Source organism: Chaetura pelagica, unplaced genomic scaffold, assembly GCF_000747805.2.
Source record: "Chaetura pelagica isolate M959 unplaced genomic scaffold, ChaPel_1.0 scaffold309, whole genome shotgun sequence".
NCBI lineage: Eukaryota > Metazoa > Chordata > Aves > Apodiformes > Apodidae > Chaetura > Chaetura pelagica.
The window spans coordinates 1,021,934-1,044,166 of NW_009954547.1; the positions used below are offsets into that span (position 1 = coordinate 1,021,934).

General features: G+C 46.2%; 2 protein-coding genes across 2 annotated transcripts in view; one reads left to right on the forward strand and one right to left on the reverse strand.

Annotated features, from left to right (window-relative positions):
- The window catches only part of LOC104395360 (C-Jun-amino-terminal kinase-interacting protein 3), a 35,530-nt gene extending 20,396 nt beyond the window's left edge, over nt 1-15,134 (forward strand). The window contains exons 10-25 of the mRNA XM_010005050.1: nt 749-875; nt 1,631-1,726; nt 3,049-3,210; nt 4,117-4,282; nt 4,698-4,883; nt 5,725-5,911; nt 6,678-6,800; nt 7,053-7,133; nt 8,270-8,337; nt 9,637-9,785; nt 10,619-10,790; nt 10,919-11,032; nt 12,427-12,465; nt 13,798-13,977; nt 14,227-14,370; nt 14,851-15,134. Coding sequence (XP_010003352.1) covers nt 749-875; nt 1,631-1,726; nt 3,049-3,210; nt 4,117-4,282; nt 4,698-4,883; nt 5,725-5,911; nt 6,678-6,800; nt 7,053-7,133; nt 8,270-8,337; nt 9,637-9,785; nt 10,619-10,790; nt 10,919-11,032; nt 12,427-12,465; nt 13,798-13,977; nt 14,227-14,370; nt 14,851-14,972 — 2,116 coding nt within the window. The 3' untranslated portion in view covers nt 14,973-15,134. The remainder of the gene's footprint in view (nt 1-748; nt 876-1,630; nt 1,727-3,048; nt 3,211-4,116; nt 4,283-4,697; nt 4,884-5,724; nt 5,912-6,677; nt 6,801-7,052; nt 7,134-8,269; nt 8,338-9,636; nt 9,786-10,618; nt 10,791-10,918; nt 11,033-12,426; nt 12,466-13,797; nt 13,978-14,226; nt 14,371-14,850) is intronic.
- Nucleotides 15,135-20,781: 5,647 nt separating this feature from the next.
- MRPS34 (mitochondrial ribosomal protein S34) lies at nt 20,782-22,215 on the reverse strand. The gene is made up of 2 exons (XM_010005064.1): nt 21,906-22,215; nt 20,782-21,059 (listed from the first exon to the last, which is right to left on the reverse strand). The coding sequence occupies exons 1-2, from the start codon at nt 22,213-22,215 to the stop codon at nt 20,782-20,784; spliced, it is 588 nt and encodes a 195-aa protein (XP_010003366.1).
- Between the last annotated feature and the right edge of the window lie 18 nt (nt 22,216-22,233).

Here is a 22,233-nt window from a genome sequence, read left to right on the forward strand (position 1 = left end):
AAATGTTTTGTTTTGGCAGGAGGTTGTTTTTATTTTAAGTGTGTATATCATTGTGTGTGTGTGTGTGTGTGTTGTGTGTGTGGAGGGGGGTTTGTTGTGGATGGGATTTTTTTTGCTGATGTTGTTTGTACCTTAGAAGGTTACTTTAAAAACCTATTGAGAGCTGGAGCTGATATCTAAACAGCCTTTGTTTATATTAAAATATATCTCAAGACCTCACAGATCAATTTTTCTTTTAACCTTTGCCAGTGCAAAGCTGGAGTTGTTCTCTTGGAACCAGCAGTTTCAACAGCAGTTAGTGCACATTTTCCTTGTCAGCAGAGAAGGCTTTAAAATGGACATAAGAATAAATAGTTTTCTATAATGAAGAAGGGAAGAACTCAAAATGCCTTCCTGTTGGAGCCGTAAGACTGATTCATTCTAACAGCTAAGCAAAAATTGGTGTAATGGCTCACAGGTCTTATGGAAGGAAGGCTGATGCCCTGTTTCTGCAGGGCTCTCAGAGCACTGAAGTGGAGATGACAATTATTGGGCCTGCCACATTGCTCAGGTGACAGGGAGTTAGAGGTTAGTAAGCCTCGGTCTGCTCTTCTCTCAGGGAGTTTTTCTCTCTGCTCTCCTGCATCTGTTTGTAAAATGAATTTGGTTGGTTTGGGGTTTCCTGCCCCTGCTGTGGTGACACTCCCTGAATCTTCAGCCTGTGTCTTAGCCCCGGGCTGAGAGATAAGTGTGCTGCTTCTCTCCCCAGTGACTGCACCTCCTCAGCACGCCGTGAGCAGAAGCGGGAGCAGTACCGCCAGGTCCGAGAGCATGTGCGGAATGACGACGGGCGCCTGCAGGCCTGTGGCTGGAGCCTCCCTGCCAAGTACAAGCAGGTAGGGACTGTGCTCCACCCAGGCTGGGGGGACATCCTCCCTCATAGTGAAACCAGGGACTCTTCTACTGGTAACCTTAGCCTGAGATCTTGGTGCGTTATTTGTATGGTAAGTGCAGGGAAATTCAGTTTTCCTGTGTCTCTACCAGACTCAGTGGAGGGGGCATCCCTCTGCATGAAGGTGCTGAAAGAACCTTCCCTAAACCAAAAATAATTCAATTTCTTTGTCCAAAGCCCAGTATTTGGTTTTCTTTCCTTTGTTAGAATTGGGCACAAACATTATATATTTCATTTATACTCTGAGAACTTTACCAATGAAAAACCACATGCAGTGCAGTTTGCTCCTACTTCTGCCCAGCAGTAACACAAAATCAAATGTCATCAGCCTCATTTTTCAACGCATTTGATTGGTCAAAGACCACCTGAAAGGAAGGAGTCTTGCAGTGTGGCTGGAAAGTGGATGAGTGGAAGGGAACACCAGTGTTCTGACATCTTTGCAGGGAGCCTCCCTTTCTCCATCAGCAGTGCAGTATGTGGCCTCTGTTGACCATAACCAGGGCACTGTAGCCTGGTGAGAGAGGCAGTCTCTCTGATAGGCAGCTCCCCCCCCTGTAGGTACTCTATTTAAACCAGTTGTGAGATGAAGCCTCAGCAGCACCCATTGTTGAGGCTAGAAAGTTAAATTCTACCATCTTTCTAAACTGAACCTGGTGTGTACAGCTGTATACTGTCTTTTTTGTCTCTCTTCCCCCACAGCTGAGTCCCAATGGTGGTCAGGAGGACAACCGCATGAAGAATGTCCCTGTGCCTGTCTATTGTCGCCCACTAGTAGAGAAGGACCCAACCATGAAGGTACGTTATCTCTGCATACCATTCCAGTCCAGAAAGGGGACATGGAAAAAGCAAATTATTTTGGTGGCTAAACATGCAATTTTTACAACAGTCTGGGGTTTTTTTGTGTTGGTTTGGTTTTTTTTACATTATGTATTCCAAATTCTACCTTCTGCTTCCTTACTTGGTAGTTTCTAAAATGTAAGGAAAAGAGAGGTATGAAGCTCTTCTCTGTAAGGACAGAATTCTCCACAGGTTCTTGTTGCCAGGTCTTAGATCTTACGCTTTTTTGAGACAACTCTTGTATAGTATCAGCAACATTTGGTGTTTATAAGGCTATTGCTAAGACTGTTAAAGATATACTACAAAACTCCAAGTTCATGAAAACAATGTGAAAGTAAAAACGCATTTCATCATTCTGTTTTAGATTCTGCTGTTGATCAGGCTTCACTGGTGACAGCAGATTTTGGGAAGCTGTGTCTGTCAGTGCTAGAATATTTTCAATAGAAATGCAGTTGAGAATAGGTGGTCATCTCTCTGCAGTAGCTGTAGCCAGTTGTTTTGAAATAGGCAGTTTGTCATTAACTTCATTTGGAGCTGATTTTTAGATGTCACTCTGATGATGTAAGATCATTATTATGCTGTTAGTTGTTTTGAGAAGATTAGTGTGAACTTTTGATAATACTCTGTTCAGCATCTTTCCTTTATGATTTGAATAAATCTGGTATGTATTTCTGTAGCCTTATTCTGAGCATTCTTCTAAAAAACTATCTGGAAGTAGCTCATAGGAGGTTAGCTAAGTTTGATTTCAGAAAATATGTGGTGTCCTTTCACTCTACATGTGTTATGTAGGCAGCTAAACCAGCAGGTATTTTTTTTTCCTTTTAAAAATTTTATTTCATTTTTTGCTTTTTAATAGTTCTGTAAACAGCTCTCTAAGGTCAGGCCAACATTGATTTTTAGGCAAAGGGGGTGTGTGAGGAAGCAGAAGAGTGCAAGGAGGGGGGCTAGGGAACAGAGGTGCACTGAATGTGCCCTCAGCTGAGCAATCCCTGTCATTGTTAGGTGCCCATGCTGCTTGTACCCCAAGCTAGTAATATCTGCCATGTCCTGCTTGTTCTGCTACAGTGACTTAGAAACCCCAGAGTCAGAAAAATACGAGAACATTTTAGAAGCCTGTTTTAATTGATGAATCTGATTCATTATCTTTATTTATTTAGTCACATCTCTAAAAAAGCAGTGATTTTTGCTAGGTTACAGAGAACCTTAATCTTACTTCCATCAAATCTGCCTATGTCTTGTCGATTATGTCTTAGTTTAAGATTCCCCTGTCTGTTACTTAGCTGTGGTGTGCCGCTGGAGTCAATCTCACTGGGTGGAGACCTTTGGAGCAGGAGCCTGGGAGTGGACAGAAACTGGATCCTGGACGTGATCCCCTCACCTGTGATAGGGACGCTGAAGGCGAGAACAACAAGAGTAACCATACATCTCCTGAGAAGAAAAAGGTTGGAAAAGAAAATGGATATTTTTTTTCTCCTCTCTGGTGTTTTTTGTCATTGATCTCTGACATGCCCCCTCTTTCAGTAGCTTTGTACTGTGCTGTGCAGGGCTCTCACTTTTACTTCTGAGGCATCATCTTGTGGGGCAGGGTTGGGATGTTCAGTAACTTTCTGTGTGATTTGGGTTGAATCTTTAAGGATAAAGTTTTCCAACCTCTGCATTTTAAAATGCTTAGAATTTTGAAAAAAGAATTCCTAGTATTAAGGGTAATTAAGTGCTTGATGAAGTTGTTAGGAAGATCATGGAGTCCTCAGTACTGTAGATTAAAGAAATAATAAATAAATTCAGGCAAAGCTTTGTTGAAAAGGAAAAAGAACATAGACATTGCAGAGTCCATGAGTCCATTTGGTTCAGAATTTTAAGCTCCTGAAATTTTTTCCAGCTCTTTTTTTTTTCCTAAGAAACAAGCTGTAATTTGCAGAAAATAATACAACATTTTCTTCTTTCTGGTTTTTGGGTTTTGTTTTCCACAGCTGTCCTACACTGCTGCTCTGTAGTCTTCTGAGATCAGCTTGCTTAAGCTGGTGGTGCACCCCAGCTCCCTGGCATCCTGTCTGAAGTGAATGTTGAGTGATTGATTAGTCAGACAACTCAGAAGAGAAATTAATGGCCAAGCTCCTTGTGCCCTAAGGAGCCAGACAGGCTCTTTGGTCAGTGTTCCAGATACCGGTGTGGCAATGTGGATGAAATGTGCACAGCTCATATTGTTTATTTGCATCAGCTAGGAAGAGATGTGGCTCTTTGGAGGCAGCAGTGTGGTATTTGCATGTGTAAATGTTGCCAAGCCCTGATAACACTCAGTCTGGTCTGAGAGGGGCACTGATGCTGTCCATGTGTTTGCTCTCTTGAAGGCCAAGGAGCTCCATGAAATGGATGCCACATCCAGTCGTGTCTGGATCCTCACTAGTACACTATCAACAAGTAAAGTAGTAATTATTGATGCCAATCAGCCTGGCACAGTGGTCGACCAGTTCACTGTCTGCAATGCTCATGTCCTCTGTATCTCCAGCATCCCTGGTAAGTGGGGCCTAAGCACTGGCTGTGATCTGCACAGGGTCACCTGCTCCGCTTATGAGTGACAAAAGTAGTGTCCTCATTTCAGAGACAACCCTTGGACCCCACTGCATTCTGTAGTTGTCCTCAAAACCATAATTCAGATCTTGCTGCCTTGTAGGACCTTTCCATGGAGGTCCTTTGCTGTTGAACATTTACTAGCTTGTTCCTTTGTTGTGTAAAGGATGGTTCTTGGGAACAAGACAGTCTGCTCAGGTTCAGGAGGGCTCTGTAGCTGCCCTGGCTGTTAATGCTGGGGATAAGGGGGTTTGCTGTGGTGCTTCCCCAGGGTATCAGGCCCTGAGAGTCAGCATCTTTCGTCCCATTTCATTAGCAGTGACAGCTGGATTTATGGGATAATCTGTTCTTTGCCCTTCAGCGGCCAGTGAGAGTGATTATCCTCCAGGGGAGATCTTTTTGGAGGGAGACGTGAATCCTGAAGAGTCATCTGGAACAGATGGTGTCTTGGCAGGAATCACTCTGGTGGGCTGTGCGACCCGCTGCAATGTGCCACGAAGCAACTGTTCCTCACGTGGTGACACACCTGTACTGGACAAGGGACAGAGTAAGTTTTGGGACTTAAAACTCAATGGCAGTCCAATTACAGCCAGTCCCACATGAGCCTCCAGTCTTACAGCTGCATCCTTCTGTTCCTAACTTAATTACTTAAGAGGCCTCAAGCAGTTTCTTGATGTGGTACAAGAAGACCAAGGGCCTTTTTGGGTACGTTGCTTTTTACAGCCCTCTTCTCTCTGAAGTGATCCATATCCTGCAGCCTGGTTCCAAGGGTCATGTACGAGAGTATTTTGGACAGGTGATGTGTTTGCCCTGCTACTATTGCTTCTGTTCTCATTGCTTTCTCCTCTGAACCATGTAATCTTGTCAAGTCAGTTAAGCCCATAGGAAAATAATAATGATGCCCTTGCTGACCCCATAGCACAGTGGGCAGCCCCGGAGGACTTCAGATGTTTTCCTTGTCACAGATTGTGCCTCACTTTAAAATAAGCCTCTGTTCCCCATCCAGGAAGAGAACACAAGATGAGTTGCTGTCTGCAGTGAAGGCTCGGGGCTCGACTGACTTTGTCAAGGAAGGATAAATTTAAAAATAGCCTGATTTAGATTAGACATTAGGATGAAATTCTTTACTATGAGGGTGGTGAGACAATGGAACAGGTTGCCCAGGGAAGCTGTGGCTGCCCCATCCCTGGAAGTGTTCAAGGGCAGGTGGATTGGGGCTCTGAGCAACCTGGTCTAGTGGGAGGTGTCCCTGCCCATGCAGGGGGGTTGGATCTAGATGATCTTTAAAGTGCCTTCCAACCCAAAACTTTCTATGATTCTGTGATTTCTTCATGGATAGCTTACCAGCTCATTCTCCAGTAGATCTCACACTATTCTTGGTCTTCTAGGTGAAGTGGCTGCTGTCTGCAATGGGAAGATGAACCAGTCCCAATCTACTGAGGAGGCAACAGAAGCTACGGAGGTACCAGAGACTGGTCCAAGTGAGGCAGAACCTTCTGAGGCCCGGTCTGGGCCCCTCACAGAGCACGTCTTTACAGATCCAGTCCATGCACAGGCACCTCTGAGGCAGAACGGGTAGGCAGTCTGGGGCGAAAGTGCCAGTTCACTTATTATCAGCTCTGTTTTCATAAGCTTTTTGATATGAGAAATAGCCTGATCTTCTGATAAACCTTTTTCGGTTTTGTGCCCAAATGGTATTACAGATGGGATGATAGGGAGAGAAAGAAATGAAATAAAAATAAACGTGGTTCAGCCTGCAGCAGACGGTATCATCTGTTTAAGTGTGAATATTCGATCTCTGGTTATGACGTGTTCAGACAGATCTTCCAAAGTACTTGTGCACTTGATGTTTTCCCTGGAAAACATTAAAATTTTGTAAAAATGGTGATTGATTTATTCTCGAAATATCTCTAAAGTGCTACAAAGGTAATGAGGAAAGTGTATTCACCACTCCAAAATTGTTAAGATAAATGAGTCTGATGTGATGGTTTGAGGTGCAAAGTGGAAGTTTTTGACAGAAATTGTTCATAAATGACCAAGTTGTAAGTTGTTTAAATTGGAAATGAACAGAGAAAATACTGCTTTTGTAATAGTACTGCCAAACACCAAGTGAAGTTAGATTCCATGAATTTGAAGTACTGTCTGTTTGCACTGGCAGGGAAAATAAAGGAAGTTTTGCAAATTTCAGGCTCAGGAATCAAACAGTTAAAACCACTGAGGAGAGAGAAGCTGTTTTTGGATAACAGCTGCCTTTGCCTGCTGGTGAATGCCAGACTGGGAGCCTAGATGAGACGTTGTGTGCCTTGTAAAAGCCTCTAATGTTGTCCTTCTGCCTCTCCAGGGAGCATGGGCAGCTGAAGATGGAGTCAAGCACAGCACTGCCAGATCAGGAACTGCATGGGGATGCTGCTGGGACTTGCACCAGTGCTGCCCCCACCATGTGGCTGGGAGCGCAGAATGGCTGGTAGGTTTCCCTTGGGCCAGCACCTCCCTTCTCTTCTGGGCTCCTTTTGTCATGTCCACACACCTTTCATTCATGTCTTGTTTCTGGAGTAATTTTCTTTGCTTGTTGTAGTTCTGAGCCCCCAGCTCATCATGGACACAGGGGTTTAACCTCACTTTCTTACCTAACCTCCCCCTTCCCTAACAGAAGAAAACACTCAAGCCTGGAGGTGTGGGGCCTTGCTGCTAACCCTTGGCTTGTCCTTTCTCACAGGCTTTATGTGCACTCGGCTGTATCCAACTGGAAGAAGTGTCTGCACTCAATAAAGCTGAAGGACTCTGTCCTGAGTCTAGTGTAAGTGTGCATGCTAATGGTCACTGAATGAGAAGGCTCAGTGTCTAGAGATATTTCAGATAGAATTACAGAATAAGCAAGGTTGGAAAAGACCAATTATCAAGCCCAACCATCCACCCTACAACCCCCAACCACTAAACCATCTCCTGAAACATCACATCTACATGTTTTTTTAACACCTCCAGGGACAGTGCTGCCACCACCTCCTTCCAAGGCCTCACCACTCTTTGTGGGAAAAATTTTTCCTAATATCCAATCTGACCCTCCCCTGGTGCAACTTGACCCCATTTTCTCTTGTCCTATTGCTGGTCACCTGGGAGAAGAGCCCAACACCCACCTCACCACAACCTCCTCTCAGGCAGTTTTAGAGAGCAGTGAGGTCTCCCCTCAGCCTCTTCTTCTCCAGGCTGAACAGCCGCAGCTCCCTCAGCCTCTCCTCATCAGACCTGTTCTCCAGACCCCTCATCAGCCTGGTTGCCCTTCTCTGCACCCTTTCCAGCCCCTCAATGTCCTTCCTATCCTGCGGTGCCCAAAACTGCTCACAGGGCTCAAGGTGCAGCCTCACCAAGGCTGAGTAGAGGGGCAGGATCACCTCCCTGGTCCTGCTGATCACACTGTTCCTGATGCATGCCAGGATTGTGTTGGCCTTCTTGGCCACCAGGGCACACTGCTGTGTGGTAGCAGCTCCTTGTCAGTCATCTTTTTTCTCTACTCTTCTAAGTGCTTTGGTTTGTGAGGAAATTTTCCCAGGGTTTTTGTTGTTGGAAAACCATTTTTCTGCTCATTTGCAGACCCGACCCAATTCAGTGAATAAAATACTAATTAGCAGTATCTGGAGGAAATAAATGGGGAGGAGAAAGGCAAAATTTCATTGGGGTGTAAACTAGGTGAAATTTGTTGAAATTGATGGGTTTTATAGCGTGAAGGAAAAGTTAACCTTGACATGAAGTTTATGGATGATCTTAATACAACAAAGGTAGGTGGTATGACCTTCAGCCCTTGTAGGGTGTTCCTGAAAGTGCTGAACTAAAGGGGAGGTGTAGAGGGAACATAAAATGAGTGTGTGTGGAAATCAGAAAGGATTTATTAGTCACTTCTACAAATTTTTGGAACTATTTACTTTTCTGTGATTTCAGGCATGTGAAAGGGAGAGTCCTTGTTGCTCTGGCAGATGGAACATTAGCCATATTCCATCGGGGAGAAGGTGAGAATCCATGGAATAGAAGAAAACCTAACTTGGCTGAAACCATAGCAATTGATTAAATGCTGACTGGCCATAGTACACACAGGGTTAAAATACATAGCATTATACACATGTAATCCATATCCTGAAACATCCAAGACATACTTGAACACCATTTCTTGAGCTTTTCTGAACAAAAACGTGTGTCTGTGGAGCACATGCAAAGTGAACACAACACGTCCAGGAATACACCTGCTGTGCAGTTGTTTGAGATGTGCTTGTTTGGTGTGATGCATTTGGGCCATATTGGTGTTCTGTGCACTCGCAAAATAGTAGTAGCAGGGAATGCAAAGGGAGCTCTGCACAGCTCAGGGAGACTGTATCTGAACAGTTGCAAATGGACTTGCTGCTTCTCAGAGAGGCTGGACTATGGAATTGCTCACTGCACACACAGCAGGAAAAGCAGGGATTCTCTGTAAGGCCCAAACAGATGGACCCTTTGGATTACACTTGGTCAGTTTTTCTTGTTGCAAAAGAGAGATATTTGAGTACTCTTGATATGCCTTAATCTTGTCACTTCAAGATGTTTTCTGAACTCTTTATTTCTTGTCCTCTTTGCTGTTGTAGGTTTTGTTTCCCTGTGACTTGAACAGTTTCTCACCTGCATTCACGCCTGACACATGGGAATTTGCTGACTATAACTAATGTTTGCATATTAAGAGCTTAGTTATTGAGTAGCATTTTCTCCAACAAGCTGAAATACAGAGATTTCTGGATTTGTGCAACCTGAATTTTGATTCAGCCTTTGTCATGAGTTCAAGTCTGATCATTGTCACATAAAAATTGTTCCGATCAGAAATAGGATAAAGCTTCATGACATAGAGGCCTCCTGTCTGTGCAGGACATTGCATTTCCCTGGTTAGGTAGAGAACAAGCATGAGAGAAGGGAGATTGATTCCTTATCCTCAATTTGACACTGTTGTCCATCTGTGATATAAGGAAGCTTCACCTCAAGGACTGTATAGTACATTTCCTTTAAAGTTTTGCATAGCCTTGTTAGGCTTCAGGAAGTTTAAATTAGCCAGATTTGGAGAGCTTTCAGCCCACCAAACTGAACTTCTTGTTCATGTGTTTTGAAGGAGAAGGCTTTGCCCAAAATACTAGTATGGATTCATGGGAAGTTCACAGACATAAGCAAAATAAACATTTGAGTGTTAGCCAAACCTGTATGCCTAGATGTACATGGAAGGTAGATGATTCTGTTGTATACTGACATGTCATGAAGGAACTGCATCTTTTCACACTTGTTTTTCACCTTAGATGGTCAGTGGGATCTCAGTAATTACCACCTAATGGACCTTGGGCACACTCACCATTCCATCCGCTGCATGGCTGTTGTGTATGATAGAGTCTGGTGTGGCTACAAGAACAAAATCCATGTTATACAACCTAAGACAATGCAGATTGAGGTAAGAGCAAGTGTGTGTGCGTGTGCAGACACTTGTGTTGAGTTTATTCTTAGTAGCTGTTTTATGCTGCATGGAAATGCAAAGCCATTTGTTGTTGCTGATGAGAGGACCCAACTGTCAATCTGGGTCATGTTGTGACCTGGTTGGCCAGGGGGTATTTATTCCTTCTTCCCTTTACAGACCTTAAATCTTCATAGAAGTCTAAGCTGAGTACTTCCTTTGCGTTTACTAGTGAGTCTATGAGGCCATGTACTGTACAAATCTCTGTGTGTGCTTTATAGCTTCCCTTCACATGTGGTCAAAGACTGCTCTGTCTGTGGTCATTGTGGCATCAAGGAAGAATATAGTAAGGAAGCCTCAGTAATCCCACTTACCTAAGAAAAAATTACATTTAGAGCCTTTTGGTGGAAATCCAGTGCAGATGTGTCAGTACAAAATTATTTGACAGTGCTTGGAATAATTTTAACCAAAGGGAGGATGGCTGAATTTGAACTTCCCATCAGCAAGCCAAGGCAACTTGGTCCTTGGAATTTACACTGGAGTTGTGCATTTTCTGTTCCACTGATCACAGTGAAAGCTCTTGGTTTCTAAATGCTCTTGCTCCTGAAGTGGTCTGCAGAGGCAATAATCTCTGCAGAGCTGCTCTACAACTCATCATGTCAAGTGAGGGGTTTTCTGTGTACTGTAGTTCTGAGGCCAGCAGGCATTAACACGTTTTCTCCAAGAGCTTTGAAACCCAAGCAAGTGCTTTCAGTTGAGGAAGATGGAGTATGTGTGTAGATAATTGCAAACCTTTTGTGAGCTCACATTGGTCCACCCATTTGGCATTTCAGAAATCCTTTGATGCCCACCCTCGGCGGGAGAGTCAGGTGCGACAGCTGGCATGGATTGGAGATGGAGTGTGGGTTTCCATCCGCCTGGACTCCACTCTGAGGCTCTACCATGCCCACAGCCACCAACATCTGCAAGATGTCGACATTGAGCCTTATGTCAGCAAGATGCTAGGTGAGGCAGTAGGGACTGTCAGTAAATAATAGTCTATTGCTTCCTGAGATCAGAGCCATATCAAAATGTGTTATTAGGCCTTGCCCAAGGTCATGACTGACTCTCCAACTCTTCTGCATGCTTCCTAGGCACTGGAAAGCTGGGCTTCTCCTTTGTGAGGATTACAGCTCTGCTCATTGCTGGCAACCGCCTCTGGGTAGGGACAGGGAACGGTGTCGTCATCTCCATTCCATTGACTGAGAGTAAGTGACATTTATTGGAGATAATTCTACATCCTCCCTTAAAAAAAGAAGGCTTTTGCCTCTGTGCCCTGTGGCAGCAGGCTCTGGCAGGCTAGTGCTTTCCAGACATTTGCACCCTGAACCTGACACACTTTTGGTCATAGCAATATTCAGAAGAAGAGCTCTGAGTATGAGCAACCCTGAAATTCGTGTAACTTTCTTATTGAAGGTATTAAGTGTTGGGTTGAATGAATTTGACCTATTTAAAACCAAACAGGTATTTGTAACTGTCCCTTTTAGTTCCATTGAAACCATCTCCTTCTTGAGGGACCAATGACGTCTCTACAATCTATACAGTCTTCTTTTTTGAGTGTGACTTGATGTGAAAAGATTCTGTAGCTACTGGAAAGCAGGAGAAACAAAGCTTTGGGAATGGTGTTAAGTCTCCAAAAGGAGGCCATGGAATGAGATGTCACCAGGAAGATCTCCTGGAAATGTAGTTTTGGCATAGATGGCTGAATGTCTCCATGACAGCGTTTTCCAGAAAGTGACCTTAACAAAGTTTCATTTACTCAAATTAGGGCTCAGCTTTATCAGTCAAGTAGAAATCAGTATTCTACACCAAATCCAACCTAGTGAGGAGACACAGCAGTAGTAATTAATAGGTGCATCTCTGGAGCTAGAAGTATAGTTGAAGATCTTAGAAATCCTGTTCTGTACCTGTAAATCAGCATCTAATTTTGAAGGTGTGTTCCTGATTATTATGAGGGAGTAGGATTTGAGGCTGCTTGCAGTTGCTTTCAAGAGAAAGCAGCCAAATGGACATTTTCTCACCACTGCTAGCAGGAAAGCTGAGAAGCAAATGGCTCTGCTATAAGAGGAGCAAACCTATTGTAATCCTCTTGGAAAGCAGGGTGGAGATGCTCTTCTCTAAGGCTGGTGGAGCTGGGCATGCCTGGGACTGATGCCAGGAAGCCAGTGACACAGTCATCTTTGTGCATCACAATTTCTGTCTCGTTTCTGAATCCCTGTTTTAAAGGCCATTCTTTCTTGGGCTGCTTGTCCTAACTCTGGGTTAAGCTTGTTCCCTGCTGTAAACCAGTTAAATTATCTTCTGGTGTTTCTGTAGAAATGTTTTAAGCAGTAAAGTCTCACTAGAAACTTTAGCAAGGGATCCTTGTGACCATGGTCCCTCTGCCAACTGAGATACAACATTCGTAAGAGAAGAGCAAAGTAAGTGAGAACAGCGTCTGTGTAAAGTAATCCGAGGCTGTAGCTCCTGTTGCAGTTTCTTTAGGTTTTATACATTTCTGATGATTCCTGAATTTTCTCCCAGTAATCACCCTTTTCTTCTCTCCTGTCCGGCCTGTCTCTTCCCGTGTTCCTCTGTTTTCCCACTCCTTGCCTGTGCCTAGCTGTAGTCCTCCACCGAGGCCAACTCCTTGGGCTCCGGGGTAAGTCCATGCCCTCCTTCCTTCAGTTTTCACTCCTTCTGCACCCCTTTGCATTCGCAGTCACTTTCCCACCATTCCATCTTGCCATCCCACTCTCTCTATCTATTTATCCTCACTCTTTCAAGTTGCATCTGAGAAAAGTGACCAGAGACAGTAATGAAAATATTCTCATTTCCCATAGGTTAAAAACATTTTTATCCATCTCATCAACCATCCCTCTCTTCTGTTTTGTGTCAGAAGTACTTTATTCTTCATCAGTAGTTCCCTTATTGTGGTAAGCCATATTTGACTTGGGGACTGTAAAGATTCAATTAATCAGAGAGTTCCAGGAAGCAGTAGTAGACTGTTCTTCCAAGGTCTTCCTTGGCCATCCTTGGTTTTCCAAGGATGCTTCTCTCATCAGTTGCCGGCCAATGCCAGCTGAAAGTAGTCAACTAAGAATTGTAACCAGGGAGGACTTTGAAAAACATTAAGAATTGTTTGGGTTTGTACCAGTTAAGGCAGGGGATGAGTTCAAATTTGTGCTTGCCTTAGCCTTTTCAGGAAATCAAGGGAGTGGTTTTTTTCTCACTGTAAGACATTTCTGTAGCTGTCCATAACCTTATAAATATATCTCCTTTTAAAGCAACTGATACTGGTTGCAGTAAGAAAGAAGCCAGATGTTGAGCTAGAAGTGCTCGTGCCAGCCCTGTCTGTCAATCAGGTGACCTCATCCAGTTGTAGCTGCTCACAGCAAACCCAAGCACACAGAGGTGCAGACAGCCTTTATCTGGGGGATCTTTCCCCTGCACACACAGATTCTCATTCTTCCATCAGAATGTTTATATTTATTTTGCTGTCCTGGCTTGAGCCTGGTAGGTAAAAGTGTCCTTTGTCCAAGTCACATAATTGAAATACAGCCCAAGTCGAAATACAGAATTAGAGATAACTGAGCAAGCAATTCTGATTTTAGTGCTGTTTCTGTTCTACTGGTGGTGGTGCATGTGGAAGAAAAGCATTTCCTTTACTGGAACACCCCAGAGACCTTGTGTAGCTTGTCCTAGGGTCACTGTTGCCCAGCACCATCAAGGATGTGTGCCTCTTGGGTATCCAAACACTAGATTTGATGCAAAAATGTAGTTTGTTATCGTGAATGGATTGTTACCAGCTTAAAAGAGAAGGACTGTATAGTCTAGTGTGGTTTCCTCCATCACATCCTTTATACAAGACCTTTAAAGAGACCCAAAACTTTAAAGGTTTTCCTTCAAGGTTCATGAGTTTTCTCTTAGCTATTCCCTATGTAAATGTGACTCAAAGCCAACATGGATGATATGCCTTTCTCTGTGTCCCCAGCCAACAAGACCTCACCAACCTCTGGAGAGGGCAGCCGCTCTGGTGGGGTGATCCATGTGTATGGCGATGACAACAGTGACAAATCAGCCAGCAGTTTCATTCCCTACTGCTCCATGGCTCAGGCACAGCTCTGTTTCCATGGCCATCGTGATGCTGTCAAGTTCTTCGTCTCTGTGCCTGGTAAGGATGAGCACAGACCTTCCTTGGAAGGATCTTGGCCCAGTGTCCATTCTGCAGCAGGAGCTTGAGCTGATCTTCAGCAGGCAGCTGTCCATGCCATTTCCAGCATGTGCAGAGCATTGTGGCAGTAGGTTAAACTGCAGTGACTTCGCTTTTCCACCAGCAGAAGGAATTGTTTGTGTTTGTGTGTTTGTCTGAACTGCATGGGGGCTGAGCAGTGGCACTGACAGCTCCTCCATCCTCTCCCAGGCAATGTCCTAGCAACCCTGAATGGGAGTGTGTTGGACAGCCCTTCGGAGAACCCCAGCACAGCAGCCACAGAGACTGAGGGGCAGAAGCTGAAGAATGTCCTGGTGCTGAGTGGGGGAGAAGGGTACATCGATTTCCGGATCGGTGAGTGCTGCCCTGGGAGGCATCTGGGATGGGAGCAGCTGCAGGGCAGAGGGCACGGGGAGCAACAGCTGAAAAGCACTGTGCTCTGTTTCCCCTGCCTCTGGCTGGGAGGGCAGGTGGCAGTCATTCATGGTCTTGGAAAGAATAAAACCACCTGTTCTACTAGCTCCAAACATTGTTACCTGTGGTCAATGGTGCTGCTGGAGGGGGCCCTGTGTTGTAAATAAACATTGGCTTCCTCAAAAGGAAGAGTGGTTTTTCCTGCTGTTGGAGATGGTTTGTTCCATCTCTACAGTCATGCTTCAGAAAAGCACCATGTTGCTATAAATATTCTCCAGGCATGAAGGAAGGTCTCAGCTCATGCTGTGTTGTCAGACTGCTGAGACTGTAGCAGGGAAATTAGCCTCTTTGGAAGTATTCCAGAGCAGTGCAATACGGGATTTTCTTTCTTGCCTTTTTTACTCTGTTTTCTCTCTTCAGGGGATGGAGAAGATGATGAGACAGAGGAGAATGCAGGAGATGCCACCCCAGTGAAGCCAGTACTTTCCAAGGCTGAAAGGAGCCACATTATTGTGTGGCAGGTGTCATACATCCCTGAGTGAGAATTTCTTCATTCCCACCACTCTTTAAGTGTCCCTCCTCCCGCCTGAACACCAAGATGTACATACGGAACACCTGCATTAAACCTGCTGCTGGAAACCGACCCCAGGCAACTGCAACAGCTCCTGCCTCGGACTGTCACCCCCTTCTAACCTCTGAACTTGCAGCTTTCATCTCGGGCCCATGCGCTTTCTGCGTGGTTGGATCGTTGTTCTGCTCTTGAGCTGGCATCTACAAGGAGAGGAATGGCAGGCAGGGCATCGACGAAGTGAAGCTTGGATCTAGAACTGTGCAAAGCCTTTGCCCAGCGCTTGGGAGCTGGCAGCTGGATGGGTGGTGGCTCAGGTTCTCCAGCAGGTTGCCTCACTCCTACCTGCATGAGAAGTACGTTCCCCTGGTGTCCCCCACCAAAGCAGTGGTGGTGAACCACAACTTCTGCAGCACCCTAGCAGAAATCCTTTCTTGTTCACCAGTGGACTCTCCACCTTGTCCACCCTTAAGCACAGAATAATGTCCCACAGACTTGAGAGCAGCCAGGTCCAAAGAACCCTCAAAAAAAAAAAAAAAAAGTCAGGTTTTGGGCAGCACTTCTGCTGTTTGGCTGGAGAAGGCAGCAGTACCATTACTGTGGGGAACACATCCTCCATACTTAGAGATGGAAAGTCTCCCTCCTCTGCTGCTGTTGTCTCTGCAGTTGTGTGCTGGGTGACTGAGTGTCCAGAGAGGATTGTTTGGTAACCTCAGTTGAGAGATTGGTGTTTGATCATGGAGGCCACGGGGCCTTTGGAAACTGGTAGCAAAAAGGTACTGGAACCTTAACTTTTTGAGAGCAGAAAAGGTAGGAATATGTTTTAACTCCTCCTTCCAAAAATACCATGCAGTAAAGAACTCTGGTTCTGAAAGGGTCAGGAGAAACCTGTCTCTACATAGCATTTGTTGACTTTTAAAATACAGGTGAGAGGGCAGATGAAGCTGATCTGCTGTGAATTCTGCATTAACACCTTCAGATTATCATGACTCATAAGGCTGTCCCCCTATCCTGGGAGCTGCTGGAAGGAGATGGCTGTTTTTTTTCACACGGTGGTTGTCATTTAGGAAAGGCTGGGTAGGTGCAGTCAAGGTTTGGAGGAGCTGTCTCTTGCCTCAGGAGAGGAGTCTCAACCTCTTATCTGGCTTGGTGAGCACTGACTTTGTCCTAAGTAAAAAAAGCTGGAAAATTCTGACTCCTGAAAAGAATTTACAACCCCCAAGGGAAATTCTGGTGGCCCTGCTTGTGTAAGCAGTGCTGGGGAATTCCAAAGTGTGTGTCCTGCTTACAAGATCAGCAGCTAAAAAACAGGGCCAGGGAGCGTGGTTTTGAGCTCCAGATGCAGAACATGGCAGCTCCAGATGCAGTTTGTCCTCCCTTTCTGACAGTGGGAACAGTCTTGTGTCCACAAGGCCAAGTTCTGCTTCCTTTGAATGCTCCCTCCTGGATATGCAGGACTAGAGCGAGGAGCAGTTGTTAGCAATGAATTTGGAAGCTCCTGGTGGTCAATCTTGTTTCTCCCCTGAGCAGTGTGGGATTCACAGGGATGTCCTTCTGCCAGCGTGGCTGTGTGAGGACAGCTCAGGGGAGCCTTCATCTCCTAGGCAGCTCCCAGCTGTGTCTTCTGCTTGTTGCTACAGATCAGGCTGCCCCAAGGCTTGCGGTCTACTTGGGTGCTGCAGGGCTGCAGAATTCCCAGGGGAAGCTCTGACATGCAGCATCTGTCCTGATGCAGAGGCACTACAGAAATGCTTTTTAGATCTTTAGTTCAAAAAGACACACACACTGTGGCAAGGAGGCAAGAGGACATCTCTGGAGAACAAAGGCCTCATACACCAAGGTATGAAGCTGCAGTGGTGCCCCTGATGCCCGTGAGTGGTGCTGAGGACACACGCACCCACATGGCTCTGCCCCAAGGTGGGGAACCAGTGGGACAGGGTCCTCCAGCCATTGATGCGCTGGGGGCTGTGGCTGGCCTTTGTCTAAAGGGTACTTGGAGTACCTGGCTGTGGGGGGACCTTGCACCAGAGACATTTCACCAGGGCACTGCAGACCAGGCCAGACTTCTTGTTCACTTTCCCAAAATGCTTTCTGCTAGGAAGGGCTCTCTGGATCACAACACGGAGTGTGTTAACAGGGTCAACATTTAGACCACACCACAGAGGTGTAACACTTCATCACTTAGGGCCAGGTAAATGTAAAAATTTGGGCTAATTGAAAGATAAAAAAAACCCCAAAGCCTAGTAGGCCCTGTTCCTTAACTCTATCAACTCTCTTACCTCTTACTGCTTGTTCTGTATCTGGTTTTAGCAGTTGCAGTGACAGTGATTTTTCTTCTGTCACCCACTTGGCCCTGGCAACGTAAGGAGACCAGTCTTGGGCATCTACCAATGGGTTCCCTTTCCAGCTCAGTGCATGTTTTCCTTCAAGATAAGCACATGTCCAAGGGGGCAGCTACAGCTAAGCAGAACCAGCCTCTGCTATCAGCTCCTGCAGATGTTTGGTGGCTGCTGGGCAGCAAGGTGAGAATTGACCGGCTTCAACACACTTCCCTGTCATATCTCTACTGTGATGTATGTAAAGTATCTTGTACGTTACAAAAGGATTTTAAAAAGTGTCTTAAGGCCTGTAAACTCCGCTCTTTGGTCTGAAGATGGCATTCTGTAAAGAGACTGCTGTATGAATATGTTCCCATGCTTTGTCCCCTATGCTATCAACCAACCATATCTGTTCTGTATGTAATAAATGTGTTAACATCAGCAAGTGTGGGGCATCTCCTTCCTGTAGTCACTGGGATTTCTGCTAAGTCTTCAACAAGACACTTAAAAGGGTGAGAATGGCAGCTCAAGTGTGCACCTTTGAGCAGTTTCATGGCAAGAAATGAGATGTGGATTGCTCACTGGGTCAGAGCAGGAGGGGCTGGTCCTACAAGCCAGTTGCAGTTTCTCCTGGTGTCAAAAATAAAAGGTGGAAAGGATAACTACAGCTGCTGGTCAGCTGCAGTTGTCCTCATGGAGTGCCCTGCAGGGGAGCTGCCAGGGTTAACAAGTCAGCTCAACCAGCAGTTTGCTAATGTCTGCTATCAATACAGCAGCTAATGTCTGCTGTCAATACTTCACCAACTCCTATAGGAATAGGTGACATTCAGCATCACAGGAAGGGAGTTCCTCTTAGTCCCAGCAGCAGTTCGACATGTTCTTATTTGCAGAACTGCATTTAATTTCAAGGGCTGTACACAGCAAGAGTAGACAAGGGAGCCACCTCTTTACGCCAGGAGCAGCTTCTGCCCCGAGCAGCTCTGTGACCAACAACTGCATGGCAGTCTTGTGCAGGCCAGGCTGAGGTAGAACAGGCAAGGCCTCCTGGGTTACTAGAGGCACCTCAACAGTGAGGTTTGGAAACAGGCTCTGGGATTCAGCTTGAACCCCTGGGACTCCTGTTGATGCAGCCAGGAGCAGTCTGCGCAAGGTGGAGAGTGAAGGGCAGCCATGTCCGGTGCCCACCTGGGTCGCTGGGGAAGGGCCTCAGACAACCATCCCCTTACTGTTGAACAAGCCAGGAAGTTAATGCACAGGTTTGAGTCCTGGGAGAGCTCCCAGTGTGTCCTAGGCATTGAATCCAGCACATGGCAAAACACGGCTCTGCAGCTTTTCTGTAGGGGACTTTCACAGTTGGACAATGCTCTTGGGCTGCCCAGGGTGCTATGCGAAGACACCTACCCCCCTGCCCCCAAGTGTTAAGGCCCTGAGGCCACCAGCACGCCATGATTGTCCTGATCAGCCCCACCTGGGCCCCACCCGTACACTGGCCCTTTCCACCCATGGCCCAGGAGCCTCATTTGAGCACCAGGTTGTGCCTTCTGTCTGTGCCTGAGCTATGCTGTAGTTGTACCTATCTCCAGCTGCTCCTAGGTGGATCCCCTTGAACTTGGGGTTTTAGACTAGATGATCTTCAAAGGTCTGTTCCAACTCATGGCCCTATCTCCATCTGCTTTTGCTTCTGGCTGGCTCCCTTGATGGATGCTGGTTGTGAGTTATTTCTTGCCTTGCCTGGGGCTATTGGTGAACTCTATTTGCAGTACCTGTTCACTGTGGTCAGACTGTGAGTCTGCATCCCATCAGGAAGGGCACTGCCTGTGCTGGTGTTGTGTTCAGCTTCTGGCTGTGCATGACAGAGGACTAGGATTGTTCTATTCACCCTATCAAACTCACTCAGGTGAGGTCTTGCTCCACCTGGCCCAGGGTTTGTGTGCTGGTTCAGTAGTGAGGACAGGAAGGCACCAGCTCAGCCCAGCACCTGGCAGTTGAGGCTGTGGAAACCTGAGATGCTGTTTACCATCAGCTGCAGTGGGAGGTTTCACAGTCTCAGACTCTTTGTGCCTTCAGCAACACTGGGATTCTCCTGCCCCAAGATTCTCCCACTGCCTCTGAGGCGCGTGACCCAGCCCTGGTGTGTGTCCTGCCATGCTTCTACCACAACAAAGGGTCAAAACAAAAACAAAATCAAGCTCTTCCCAGCCTCTGTGCCTTGTTGTAGGACCAGCTTTTTACTCATGAGAAAAGCTTTCCCTCTTACCCTGCAGGAGCCTCTGGTAAGGAGTGCCATGAAATCCAGGTAGCCAGCATGGATCCCTTCACTCCTGCCTGATGACAGCCTTTTTCCTGGCTGGTGCCGTGTGTTCCTGGGTCCCATCTGGGTCTGCCCCACACACTGGGCAGGGCAGAGTCCAGTTGTTGCTTTCCCTCAGTTAATCCCTTCAGGTTACTTGTGATTTCAGGATGCTGCATGAAGTGGCACAGCACCTCCACTACCTACTACAAAAGAACTAAAATTGCTAAAACTAAAACTAAAAGACGAAAGAACTAAACTGCTGCTCCAGAAGGGGACTGATATGTAGGGTTATGAAGCAGAAGGGCCTGTGTGCCCTTCCACCCACATTCAGACTAGACCCTCCAAATGCTCCTGACACAGCAGCAGAATTCACAGCTGCTGCCAGAGATCATGAAATGCTCAGACCTGTGCTAAGGAGTTGTATTTTTGTAATGTTCACTACAACGTGTTGCACTGGAAGAGGTGATTGGTTTGGCTTCAATTAGTAAGAGCCAATCCTGTATAGTTTGCACCACCAGAATTAAAATTATTTCTCCTGACAGCTGCCTCTGGGAATAATAAATGGATAGCTTTGGATAGGCTTAAGTATCCAAAGATAAGTGTGTTCCTCCTATGTTGTTCATGGCCATCATAGGTAAATAAACCAGATGATTCTGCAGTGCTTAAAAGGAATCCAGTGGCGATGCCTCCATTTGGTACCTAATGGCTCTGCATTTGGACCTCATGATGATCTCAATACACTCAAAAAAAATTACCGTTTTCTTAGAACTGTGCTGCAGACATAAGAAAACATTTATTTTTGTTAGCAGTACACAACTCTCTGAAATAATGTGATGTTCTCAGTCATTTATTCAAATTATCTGCAAAAATGTTCTTAAAAAGCCAATTTTCAGGCTGAAAAGGACATCATGCTTCAATGAACTGTACCTGGATGGCAGGAGCCATTCAGAGACTACAGAGGGACCCAAGAAGCTTCCCCTGCTAATTGAGATCAGTTATAAAAAAAAAAAAAAGCAAATGCATTTCCATCTTTCCTTTCAGATAAGGTGACTGTACAGGGCTGGGGAGAAAGCTGGAAACCTGGATACACACCCAAGGAGGTCTTCTGTAAGATGACACTCTTCTAACACACAGTGAGAGCATGTGGGAAGCTCAGGACATAGAACAAGTCTTTATACTGGTGTCCCTGTAGCTTTTTTCTTTGCACTGGGACACAGAGAGGACATGACCTTCTCCAGATCAATCATTGGCTCCTCTTTGATTGGTTTTCCCTCTTTCTGCCACTGTGCAAGGATCATGGCACGAAGCAGAGGTGGGTATGGAAGGAACCGAATGGTCTCCTCTGGCACTGGAGTGAATTCCTTGAAGGCCTCCTCCTCATGCTTGGGAACCATACGCCAGTCATGGTACATGACTTTGTCGATCTCTCTCTCTTCTTCTTCAGCTTTGCCTGCGAAAACGTGACAGACACCAGTGGACAACACTATCAACAACAAACTTTCTCCAGGAAGTGCAGCAAGTGCCAACTCTCTGGCATCAAAGATGCTACCACAGGCAATAAAGGAAGTTTTGAAAGGATTGGTCCGTATCTTCCCTGCTGAATTATGGGATCCTACTTCTGTCCTTGGAAATCAAGACAGAAACACGCCAAAGGACTGCAGGCAAGTAATTTCAATTATCTTAATTTAAAATGTCATTCATCCCTCTCTGGTTCAGTTTCTGTGGCTAAGGAACAACAGTAATATCTCCCTACACTGATGAGAGTTCCCTGGGAAATTTACCGTTAAAAATACTCAAGAACTTTAAAGCCTTGAAATGAGAAATGTTTCAGAAACTCTAGTAAGTGACAATCATATGCCTAATATAAAGCAGCTATTAAAAAGGGAATTTCACTCACTCAACTCTGAGCATTAATTTAAAAATCACAGTAATGTAAGTTTACTTGCCATCACTCCTGTTTTACTGAGGATTTCACCGGCAATACCCGCTCGTGTTCATTTCCTTGCTTTCTCAGCTTCAGACCAGCCACCTCATCTAACCCCCTGCCAGGGCGTTGCCCTTCCCCAGGTTACCCTGCACGGCCTCTTCCACAACCATCCTCAGGACACCCTCTGTGAGGGCTGCGTTGCAGCGTTTGAAACAAAACCATGGAAGACTTATTTTCTGATTAGCAGATCTGATAAAAACAAACTTCCTAAGCAGGAAGGCCGCGGTTTTCCCTCAGCTCTCCCACCCTCCCATACACTGTGTCTCTACGCTCTCCAAAGCTCTTGGTGGGCAAACAAACCGGTTTTACCTCTGAAGGTCAGGTAGCCCCAAGCCCTTCCGTGATCCATGTTCTGCAAAGAAAACAACCTGTTGAGGGGGAGGCAGGGAGGTGGCGGGCAGCGGGCCTGGGCCCAGCGCCCCCGCAGCGGGCGGGCGTCCTGCCCCCGCACCCCCCCCGACCCCCCCCCCGCCAGCCGCTTCTGCGTCAGGGGCCGCCGCATGGTCTCATAGTCCAGGGCGAAGCGCTGCGAGTCCCGCGGTCGGTTCTTCAGCGCCCGGTACTCACGGATCTTCTTCGCCATGGCGGCGATGGGCCGGTGCAGCTTCTTGCGGGCCATGGCGCGCCCGACAGCCCC